General features: G+C 39.8%; 1 protein-coding gene across 3 annotated transcripts in view; it reads left to right on the top strand.

The window, feature by feature from the left end:
- Window positions 1–923: 923 nt before the first annotated feature.
- Window positions 924–12,484, top strand: part of C22H21orf91 (chromosome 22 C21orf91 homolog) — a 30,688-nt gene continuing 19,127 nt past the window's right edge. The window contains exons 1-2 of one of the 3 annotated variants that reach the window (XM_055374038.2): window positions 924–1,032; window positions 2,286–2,419. In XM_055374038.2, the coding sequence (XP_055230013.1) occupies window positions 2,293–2,419 (127 nt within the window). In that variant the 5' untranslated portion in view covers window positions 924–1,032; window positions 2,286–2,292. Of the gene's footprint in view, window positions 1,033–1,165; window positions 1,305–2,285; window positions 2,420–12,484 lie in introns of those variants that run through there. The other 2 variants (XM_004062610.4, XM_019017910.3) reach the window with 2 other exon arrangements.

The raw sequence follows: 12,484 nt of genomic DNA, 5'->3' as shown, positions 1-12,484 counted from the left end.
TTCGAAGAGAAAAAGCACAGGCTTTTCATTTCAATTAGTGCATCTCAAACTTCGATGAACATAGGAATCTCCTGGCGGTCTTGTTAAAGTGCAAGTATTGATTTAGGAAATCTCGAGTGGGGCCTGAGATTCTACATTTCTAACAGGAAACCAAGTAATGTCAATGTTGTTTGTTCATCTACTACAATTTAGGTGGCAAGGACACAGATCGCTCCTGCGAGGCACAAATGCCATAATTGGAGTGCTAATTTGGCCCAGAAGCTTCCAAGATCTAGACAGTCCATTCCTAACCATCAGTTCAAGAATGCCTACATGTAGATTGACAGGCTAGCCCTCTTTCTATGTGAGTGCAACCAGAACACATACATATGATGCTGTAGAAAATAACATTGATCTTAGGTCAGCAGCCTTCGGTTCAAGTCCCAGCCTTTTTCTAACCAACTGTGATAACCTGGGTCAATTACTCATAGGCTGCAACATGAGAGAACAGTTCCTGTTTCTCCTCTGTAGGTTACTGTGAGGACTACAATGGAAAATGTAAGTGAAAGTACTGCAAGAACCATACCCTAAAAAAACCAGAATAGCTTAAACAAAAGTCAAGCAAAGAATTTGAGAACCAAGCAGGACCTAAAAATAAGAGGTGGGGCTTCGGGATTTTTCCCGTGGGCGTTGAGGGATGTACCATATTGGGGGCAGGGGCGCCCCACAACAAATAATGTATTTGAAAAGATTCTGTATTTGAAATTATGCCTCTATCATGACACCTGAATATGAACTTTTCCTTCGTTAGATACTTCGACTGGCACTTAACGATAAGTTCAGTGACAGTATTCTGCTTCTTTCTCCTGAAGTCAAAGTGCCACCCACGCACCTCTCCCGTTCTGCCATCCACCCGCGGCTTTCCTACCCCCGCCGCCTGCGGCCCCCGCCCCGGGGCAGTAGTTTGCACTAGGCTGAAAGGAGAGGTGGAACGGATTCGTCTATCTACGCACCTCGAGGAGGGGTGTGTGAGGAGCTACGTTCCAGAGAACGGTAAGAAACTCCGGCCAGGAAACACGGGATCACAGGAGAACTCGAGGAGAAGGTGCGGCGTCGGTGCAGGAGCGGAGGGGCGGACCCACAGCAGCCCGGCGAGCGCGCAGGTGTGCCCACGGCCGCGCCACCCTCCCCGCAGCCTTTACGGGATGGCGCCGGCGGGAGAGGGCGGGGCCAGGCGCGCGGCGGCCGCCTCTGCTGCGGCCGGAAACAATAGTGGAGGAACCCGAGCCGCGCGGAACGGCGGTGGTGGCCCGCGGAGCCGGACGGTAAAGACCCCGCAGCCCTGCTCCCATCCCACCTGAGCCCCGACCCCCAGTCCCATCGTTCCGCCTCCTTCGAGTTCCGAGCCCGGTGGCCCCTCGCGCTGCTGCGCGCCAGGCGCCCCGACGGACAGACCGACGGAAAGACGGACTTGGGTCCGCGACTCCCTGGGGGCGGCCGCGCGCCCCCAACGCCGAAGGCCGGGCCAGGACCCGGCTCCCCGAGACGCTGAGGCTGGGCGGACCGGCCGCCGTGGCCCTCGGACGCTTTCTTCCCTCTGGGAGGAATCCCAGAGCGATGGGACGAGGCTCTCCCGCCCGCTGGGCTCCAGGATGCCGCGGCTCTCCCAGCTCCGGCTTGGGCCCCTCCGGCGGTGCCCGGCTGGTACCGTGAAGCCGCCGCTCGGCCTTCGGTGTAGTTGCCCCGGCCACGGCGGGACGCCCTCCCCGGGTATTCGGTACCCACGTGCATTTTGCTGCCGCCGACCTCCGTTCGATGCGAAGCTTCGCAACTCCGAGTTCGCGAGGCGCATCTGAGGTTCCCCCAATGAAGTTAGCAAAGCAATGTCCCGTGCAGGTCGTTTTTCCTGTTTCTCACAGCGTTAACTAGGTTGACAGAACCTGGTAGCTGAAAAGGCCTCGCTGCTAAGCCCTCTGATTATTCGAGGTTGGGGGACGAAGGAGGAGGACTAGAATGCCGGCAAATCTCTTTCCTTCAGGTCCCACTAACCCAATCAACTATAGGACAAAAAAGACACGGACATAGTGTCACCTATGGCCTGGCTTTAAGTTTTACTAGCTTTGTGTCTTTCCACAGGAAAAGTGCAATGTTGGATGGAGTGCAAGTATGGCGATGCTTGTTTGATGGAGCTTTTGCTTTAAATGAGCTGAACAGCATCCTTATTTCCTAGAAGTTCCCAGTAAAGGGAACTACCCCAAAGGCAGGTTCATGAAATTGTGTAACTTTCCTTTTCTGTTTCTTAATAGGGGCATTATGAACGAAGAGGAGCAGTTTGTAAACATTGATTTGAATGATGACAACATTTGCAGTGTTTGTAAACTGGGAACAGACAAAGAAACACTCTCCTTCTGCCACATTTGTTTTGAGCTAAATATTGAGGGTAAGGACACAGTATAGTTTTGATCTTATGGACTGAATTTAACACAGCTGCTTTGTACTGATTGTAAGGTAAAACTAAAATATCTTCAATGATTGGAAATTGTGCTAAGTATGAATAGTGTAGAGATTTGTTAAAGATAAGGTTTCTGGAAATGAAGGTGCAGTTAACAGAGTTACGAATTTAAGAGAAATCTTTTTTTTTTTAAAGACCCCTGCAACAACCCCATTTTTGCTAATACAGAAATAAGTATGAGTGTTGACTGGGAAACGTGTTTTCTGGTTTGAGAGCTTATTGAATTGTCAGATTTTAACAGACGTGTGTGTTTTTTATATTAAGAAGTAACATAACAATTTTTTTATTCTTTCGAGCATATTATGCAAGTATTTGAGTGAGATGAGCCCGAACTCTTTTCTCACCAATATGATCTTATTATTTGGAAAAATACTTTAAAATTTTTAGATTAACCTCTTTTCAGTGATCACACACTGTTAGTAATTTTTAAAAACTGAAAAGGTTTTTAAAATTTTTTTAATAATGTCCCTAAGATATATGAAGAAAAATTCTCCAAATCCAAAAAGAAACCCCAAAAAAAAGCCCTATTGGAAGGATTTATTTGGGTTGGTGCGGTTAGTGTTGTCATATTACAATTGATTTTTGGTTTAGATATTTATGAGTCATACTAAAAAAAACCTTAATATTCCTGCAAAAAAAATTTGGCCTGTAATTTGAGTTTTGAGTTGTAACATATCAGTAGAGAGACTTTATTAAACCTCTAGGTTTTGGACAGTTTCAAAATAGTTCTTTCCTTTTTTCTGTATTATATATTTGAAATTTTTCATGATCTTTATTTTCCGTTTACTAAGTATGGGGTATGAAATGTTCTTATTGTTTAAAAAAATATAGTGGGGGATTATATACCTTGAAATTCCTGTTAGGACTTGTTATTCAGAAATTATTATGGTCACCAAACAGTATGTGATGGAAGATTATGGATTTCTTGTGGATTACATAGAATATCTATAACTTCAGCTTTAATAAATGTAGTGATTATAGCTAATTTCAAAAGATGACATAACAGGAACAGTGGTGTATTCCTACAATCTCAGCTACTCCAGAGGTTAAGGTGAGAGGATTGCTTGAGCCTAGGAGTTCAAGTCCAGTTTGGGCAACATAGCAAGACCCCATCTCTAAAAAATTAAATAAAAATAAAAGGATATCTTAAAAATAAGTTTCTTTTACAGTACTTAAATCATGCTGGGGTGAAAATCCAAATTTATGTTCTTTGGAAATAGAGTTGGCTTGTATATTGTTGATACATTGTAGAATTTTAATTTTAGATGGGTAAAGACATTAGAAATTATCTAGTCCAAACCCTGTATTTTACATTTAAGGAAACAGCCAAAAAGTTGGACTGCCCAGGGTTGCTGTAGTGGTGATGGCAAGCTGTTGTTATGTGCCAGGCACTGTGCTAAACCCCTTATGTGGATTATCTTATTTAACTCAAGATAGCTTTGGAATGACTACTGTCATTTTCTGTTTTAAATGTGATAGAACTGAACCTTGGCGACCTAAGAAATACAGTTTGAAGTCACACAGCTCATAACTGATGGTCCTGGACTTTAAAGCCTGGCAGTCTGGTTCTAGTATATGTGATCTTAATACCATTGATCTACTGTCAATAGTTATTTTATAGCAATAGGGCTGATGTTCTAATCCTAATTGGTTGTCCTTGCTATTCTCTCAGCCAGCTTTTTCTAACCAGTGTTTGCTGGCAAATCATCATTAATGGAGTTCATGCCATGATCGAATTTTTCCACAGAACCCTAAATTTTCGTAATTGCTTTTCTAGCTTTTTAAAATAAGCCTTTTAACTGGTTCTCAGTCATTATATAGAGAATATACAAATATTACCTTAGGTACCATCTCTTAACATTTCAGCTCTGATAATATCTCAGCATGTAAGCATGGAATAAGTCCTTTGTTTTTGAAATCATAGTTCCCTTCAGTGTAAAAGACAATTCTCAATTTGAATTAGAACTATTTCGTTTAATATTCTATGTATATTCAAGGTTTTATATATTAAAATCCCAATTTAATCTTTGTAAGAAAAATTAGAGTCAAATAATTTCTTCTCTCTCTGGTGTCATTTCTCAGCTCTCACAAATACGCATTTTCATTTTCACTACAGTGATCAGCTAGTGTATTACAACCTTTTTGTTTAAGATTTTTGTAGGCCGGCACAGTAGCTCATGCCTGTAATCCCAACATTTTGGGAGGCCAAGGCAGGTGGATCACCTGAGGTTGGGAGTTCGGTACCAGCCTGACCAACATGGAGAAACCCCGTCTCTACTAAAAATACAAAATTAACCAGGCGTGGTGGCACATGCCTGTAATCTCAGCTACTCAGGAGGCTGAGGCAAGAGAATCGCTTGAACCCAGGAGGTGGAGGTTGCAGTGAGCTGAGATTGTGCCATCGCACTCCATCCTGGGCATCAAGAGCAAAACTCTGTCTCAAAAAAAAAAAATTATTTTAGAAAAGAGGAGGGAAATGAGCATCTTGAATTGCACAAAATTTTAGTTTTTATATCAGTATACAGGTCTTTAGAAATCAGTGGGGGAAAAAAGTCATAATAATAATTACATGCTAGAAAAATAACAAGGTATATTTGTTGTCGGTAAATCTTTTAAAATGTTTTTGAAGTTTTCTTTCCTCTACCAAGTTCCCAACACAATGCCTGTCAATAGACTAGAATGTAAGAGGGGCTTTTTAAAAATGACATTTAACTTTACTAGTTTAGTGTAAATTTTTTGTAGTTTGGTAGTATTGCAGTTGCCTGATTTCTTAGCTTTATAATTGCTAGCTTTGGTCTAAAGCACTCTTCTCCGAGAAGAGGCTGAGTAAAAATAAATTCTCTTGAGGAATAATAACAATTAAGCTAGTTTCGAGTCCATACATTTGTAGTAAACAATAATAATATTTTCTACTTTTTGGATGGTTGCTTACATCAAATCAACACTGGTTTCCTAATCAATTAGCCTCTTGTTTAAAAGCTGTGTGCATGCATACGTTTATAAAATGAAGACAAAGGAAGGAAGAAATAACAAAAGACAATCTAATCTTGTTGAACAGATTTTGTATTGTGGGCATGGCTCTAAGTTGGCTTTTTCTCTGACTTTACAATAATGAAAAGGAAAGAGGAGCCTACATTTTATGTACTTCCAAGCCACAGGTGATATGCTTTAAGGACCTGAGAAACACACTTTTGAGGACTCAGATATTTTTTAATGTTCACAAGGTTGATTTTTTTTTAACCTATGCTTCACCATTTGATATGGTTTGGATCTGTGTCCCCACCTAAATCTCATGTTGAAATGTAATCCCCAGTGTTCTAGGCAGAGACTGGTATTAGGTGATCGGATCATGGAGGCGGAATTCACATGAATGGGTTAGCACCATCCCCTCAGTGCTGTTCTCATGATAGTCAGTGAGTGAGTTATCATGAGATCTGGTTGTTTAAAAGTGTGTAGCACCTCCCCCCCCCATTCTCTTCCTCCTACTCTAGTCAGTTGAGGTGCTGGCTCCCTCTTTGCCTTCTGCCCTGATTGTGAGTTCCCTGAGGCCTCCGCAGAGGCTGATGCTACCATGCTTCTTGTACAGCCTGCGGAATTGTGAGCCAGTTAAACCCCTTTTCTTTATAAATTACCCTGTCTCAGGTATTTCTTTATAGCAGTGCAAGAATGGACTAATACACCATTAAAATAAATTGTCTGCTTCTCAGATTAGAAGACAGATGCATAAACTTCCTAAATACTTACAGCCTTGACCCTAAGACATTATGAACTTTTTCATACATATTAGTGATCAAATACTCTAATATGCATCATAGTTCAAATTGCTAAAATCTCTAAAGATATTTAATGACCAACTCACTACCATTCCCTAAGGAATGGCAAAGAGGAAGGCAGCCCAGGGTGGTCAGGAGCTAGTAATGAAACTCAACTGTAAGGTAACAAAGCCCAAAGTGAGACCTAAGCAGGAAGAGATCCAGGGTTTCAATACTGTTGGTTCATACTATCAGTTTTCATCTTGTGCCAAAATAGTGTACAAATAATTCTTAGAGCATTTCTCTCTTCCTATAATTGGCTTGCTTGCTTTTCCATAGAGGAAAAAAAACCTTTTTTTTTTTTAAGCTAGCTTAGCTTTGTTTAGCTTTTTTTCCTTTCTTTATTTTATTAAACTAAGGATTTCACTATGTTGCTTAGGCTGACCTCAAGCAATTCTCCCACCTCAGTCTCCCAGGAAGCTGAGATTACAGGTGTGTATCACCTTACACCTAGCTAAAACTTTTTTATAAGATTGGACCAATTCCTGTTACACAGGTTGAGCATTCAAAATCAAAAATCTAAAACTTTTTGAACACCTACATGATGCTCAAAGGAGATGCTCATTGGAGCATTTCGGATTTCAGATTTTTGTTATTTGGAATGCTCAACCAGTAAGTATAATACAAATATTCCAAAATCTGAAATTTGAAACAGTTCTGGTCTCAAGTATTTCAGATAAGAGACATTCAGTCTGTACCAAACAAAGTTTTCAGTGTAAGTTGACCTTGCTAGTTGATGAGTAAGTATGTATCTGGCTGCTCTCTGTGTAGAGCCTCTTGGATTACTTTCAGTTAGTTCTTTCTAGAACCATTCTAGAAGGAGACCCAAAGTCAGCTCCTTAGCAATCTTTCCAGCAAGAAAAATCTGTAATCTTGGTTAAGTCGTAGATGAATTAGTGCCTACGTTTAATCTTACTGTTCCTTGATTCTCCGTGTCTTTACCATATACTGTTTGTGGTCGGTAGTCAGGGACCAATTTTAATCTCAATATGAAATTCTTGATTTGGTTTGGAAGTTAGAACTGGTTGTTTATTACTCGAAGGGAACATAAACTGTTCCTCTATGTCCTGCTTCTGACACTAACTTTTTTCCACTTAAGTAAGGGGCCCCACCACTTGTGATCGGGAAGCTGTAAAGAGCTAATTCAATCTGGCATTAGCCTCTTTCTCATTTCCCATCCTGTAACGGCAAACATCATGTATTAACTAAAAGTTGCACTTTGAAGTATAAAGCCTAATGGGAATTCTGAACTTTAGCTTGGTGATCTTTAATATACTTATCTTAGTCTATTTTGAGCTGCTATAACAGAATAGCTGAGACTGGGTAATTTATAAAGAACACAGATTTATTTCTTAGTTCTGGCGGTTGAGGGCCCTGCATTTGGGCAAGGGTCTTCATGCTGCATCATCCCATGGCAGAAGGCAGGAAGTCAAGAGAGAGCTAAACTCACTTTTATAACAAAAGTGGATTTTTGTTTGTTTGTTTGTTTTTGTTTTTTTCCAAGATGGAGTCTCACTCTGTCACCCAGGCTGGAGTACAGTGGTGCAGTCTCGGCTCACTGCAAGCTCCGCCTCCCAGGTTCACACCATTCTCCTGCTTCAGCCTCCTGAGTAGCTGGGACTACAGGCGCCCACCACCATGCCTGGCTAATTTTTTGTAGTTTTAGTAGAGACGGAGTTTCACCGTGTTAGCCAGGATGGTCTCGATCTCCTGAGCTCGTGATGCACCCACCTCGGCCTCCCGAAGTGCTGGGATTACAGGCGTGAGCCACCGCGCCCGGCCAACAAAAGTTATCTGAAGATAACTAACCCACTCCTACAATAATGACATTGCTTCATTCATTTGGTCAGAGCCCTCATTACCTAATCACCTATTAGACCCCACCTCCCAACACTGTTGCTTTAAGGATTGTTTCCAAAACATGAACTTTGAGGGACACATTCACACCATAGCAACTTGAAAATAAAGGCTCAAGGTTATTTTTTTTTTTCTTAACTTCCTTTTAATATCACTTAGTTTGAACACTTTAAAAATGGCTCTGGTAGTTATACTTTATTTGAACAGGAGTAGGAATGGGTGAGAGTAAAAGTAGGCTTAATTGGTGATAAGTTTAAATCATAGAATACTTTTAAAGAAAAATCATTGAAACTAGGCTAACAATATCTGGTAAAGACTTGTGATTTAACTAACAACCCATATATGAGGAGCTGGTTTCCAGACTTTTATACCTGTCCTATTGATGGTAGCCTCATTTTTTTTTCCTCCTGCCTAACTTTATTAGGGTGTCTAGGGTGCGTTTAAAATTTAGATCACACGTAAATTTTGGTTGTGAGGATATTTCCTCTGCAACAGAGGAGTATATATATGTTCATAATGATGATCTTGAGTGCTTTTTAAGTCATTGATAAAAATGTGTTCTTTTAAATCAGTGATTTAAAGTTGAAAACAAGCAGAGTATATAACCCAGAATATCCTGTTAATAAGAATATCATAATTATAAATTAAAATGATTTATTAGAATACATAGAAATGACTTTCTGTTTCAGAGTCATAGTTCATTTATCCCAATAGTCTAACAGAGATGAAAAGAAATGTTTTATCAGATATATGAAAACAGCTTAAATCTAGATTGAAAGTCTCTACTACTTGGATCAAAAATATTCTCAAAGATACAGTTTTTATGTTGAAATAACTTACAGTAACTGTTACTGGAAAACTGATAAAGAGACATCACCTCTCCAGAAACGATTATTTGCCTTTATGAAGTATGATAGACGCTAAAAGTGTAATTTTTCTTATTACATGCAAATAATAATGGCCTGTGAAGAAAGAAGACAAAGATAGATTTATCTCTACTTTAGAGGAAGTGAAGTGTCACCCTCTAGTTGGAAGAAACTAGTCCACCTTATGCTCAGTAAATATTTAGGGAATTTATACTTTTAGGTAAGTCTCTTATCTAAATAATAGTTGGATATTATTTACCAGGTATTGTACACTTTACATACAGTTTTTAATTTTATTCTTAATACAACTATATGAAGTAGGTTCTGTGTTATCCCAGTTTGATGAATAAGGAAAGTGAGTAGAGAGTCTGGGTAACTATTTCAAAAATCACAAAGGTTAGAGACCAAGGGTCTCTGATTCCAAAATGTCCAGGTGCCTAAATTTATGCTTCCAAAGAAAATGACACGGACTCTTAGGAATTTAGGAACTATTAAGTAACTTTTAGGCAAGATTGGAAATGAATTACACAGATGTGAATATTCAAGCAAGGACTAAAGTTTAGGTCCTAAGACATGCTTAATTTTTAAATAATTTCTACTCATGATATTTAATGAATACACATTCTGTGGAATAGCCAAAAATACTCATTTCTGATGACCTAAGAGAGTGGGGTGATGCAGTTTCCATATAGATTGTAATCTAAACAAACAATAATATGCCAACATAATATAGTTTTGAGAAATTTTTATTGGATTGGTGTTAATCAGAGAGATGGGAGGAACTAGGAAGAAAAAGGACACACACAAGACAGTCTTGTTGCTGGTCCTTACCCAGAAGAATCATGCAGATGTCAGCTGGTAATGAAACAGTTATTCTAACACTGCTCTCTGTTCTTCCACCATCCAAGTAAGGCAGACTAGCATATTTATCCTAATTAGCCTTTCTTTCAAGAGAGAGAACAGGATTATGAGTGAGTGGAAGCAGACAGTGTGAGCACAGGTGAATATGTCGGCACCAATCCTGAAATTGCATAGCAGCTCCCTTTTGCTTATCAGCCTCAATAGCTGATGCTGGGACAACCTGAGAGAAAAGAAAGTGTTCATTAATGTTGAACTTCCTAGTTTCTGAATTTTAGAAGATAATGAGCATTAAACTAACTATGTCAATAGAACATTTTAGAAATATTTAGAAATACTGTTCCTCTGTTTACAGTTCAAAATTAAAACTTAAGAAAAATTTTTCCATGTTTATTACCGAATATAAATTAAAAACTATAATTATATTTGTATAGCACTTAGAGGTTGGAAGGTGATTTTGCTGTTACATTTAATCACTATATTATGGGAAATGAGCATTAAATGTGAATTTTAAATAAGGCAAGACATGAAAAATGTATGAGTGATTGAAATCACAGTAGCTAAGTAAAGTTGCAGAGTTATCAAAATGTTAACCACAGTTCTGGTTGGAGTGAATTTACATTATTCTAATTCAATTTGTCATACCATCTGTTAGGAATTTGATAAGGAGAATAAACCCATTAAACTCTGAGCTTCGGATTTATCGTTTTAACAAGGGGACAGTGTCTGCTGTTTATAAATAATTTTCAATTAATGTATCTTATTTCTGGTAGCTCTTTGCTGTTACTGTCTGAGTTGTACAACAGTAAGGCAAAATAATGATTTGTGTGTACCCATAAATCTGAATCTCAAAATGAAAGCGCTGTGGTTGATTTCACCATAATTTTAAACATATTCCTTCAATAAATACTAACTGAGCAACTACTAAGTGTCAGAAATTCTCTAGTAGCTAGAGATAATGGAGTTAGCAAAAATAAACAAATCCCCAACATCATGAGGCTTACATGAGAGGAGGAAAAAGACAATAGAATAAATAAATTATATAGCATATTGGAATGTAATACAGGATTATTTGCCACTATGAAGTATAGTAGACACTAAAAGCACTTTCCAGTTTCTGAAGTGCTATACAAATATACTTAATGACATTTTTAATATCTGTCCTAAACGTATACTGGTGGAATAATATCTACCATGAACTTAATGAATGATAATTGCTACTCTGTTTTGAAAATTAGAGCCCATACATTGAGGAAATCTGGTTGTGTTATTTGGGAGAAGTGTTTCAAGATTAACATGGAATACTCCTTCATTCATACTTCTATACTGCTATCTTCAAATATTAAAGAGGATCTTCAGTATCTTTAAGTATTTTAGACAGTAGAAAAAACTTTAAAGTTTTTATATTACTGTTTACTCTGAGGACATTTCTTTTACTTAATATCCTTCATAATTTTGACCATGTTAATTTGGCTGAACAAATTATTTTCCATTTATCCTGATAAATCAACATTTTCATTATTGTATGAGTTCTCACACTGCTATAAAGAACTACCTGAGACTGGGTAATTTATGAAGAAAGAAGTTTAATCTTCTCACAGCTCTGCAGGCTGTACAGGAAGCGTGGCTGGGGAGGCCGCAGAAAACTTAACAATTATACCAGAAGGTGAAGGAATGTCTTAATGGCCAAAGAAGGAGGAAGAGAGAGAGAAGAAGGAAGGTGCAACATACTTTTAAACAACCATATCTTGTGAGAAGTCACTATCATGAGAACTGCAAGGGAGATGTCTGCCCCCGTGATCTAATCACCTCCCACCAAGCCCCTCCTCCAATATTGGGGATTACAATTTAACCTGAGATTTGGGTGGAGACACAAATCCAAACCATATCATTCTGTCCCTGGCCCCTCCCAAATCTCATGTCCTCCTCACATTGCAAAATACAATCACCCTTATGAACAGTCCCTCATAGACTTGATTCATTTTAGCATTAACTCGAAAGTCCACAGTCCAAAGTCTCATCTGAGACACAGCAAGTCCTTTCTGTCTATAAGCCTCTAAAAAACAAGTTAGTTACTTCCAAGATACAGTGAGGTTACATCACAAACTGGGGTTATGTGCCTGCAGCTTTTCCAGGTGCACAGTGAAAGCTGTCAGTGAATCTAGCATTCTGGAGTCTGGAGGACGGTGACCCTCTTCCCACAGCTCCACTAGGCAGTGCCACAATGGGGACTCTTTGTGGGGGCTCCAACCCCACATTTCCCATCTGCACTGCCTTAGTAGATGTTCTCCATGAGGGCTCCACCCCTGCAGCAGACTTCTGCCTGGACATCCAGGCATTTCCATACATCCTCTGAAATCTAGGTAGAGGCTCCCAAGCCTCAACTCTTGCCCTCTGCACACCTGCAGGGTTAACACCACGTGGAAGCCCCCAAGGCTTACAGCTTGCACTCTCTGGAGCAGAGGCCTGAGACATATCCTGGGCCCTTTTAGCCATGGCTGGAGCTGAAGTGGCTGGGACATGAGCAGTGTCTCAAGGTTGTGCAGGGCAGCAGGGCCCTGGGCCCAGGCCATGAAACCATTCTTTCCTCCTAGGCCTCT

Source organism: Gorilla gorilla, chromosome 22 (genome assembly GCF_029281585.2).
Source record: "Gorilla gorilla gorilla isolate KB3781 chromosome 22, NHGRI_mGorGor1-v2.1_pri, whole genome shotgun sequence".
NCBI lineage: Eukaryota > Metazoa > Chordata > Mammalia > Primates > Hominidae > Gorilla > Gorilla gorilla.
This window is presented reverse-complemented; position numbering and strand designations above follow the sequence as displayed.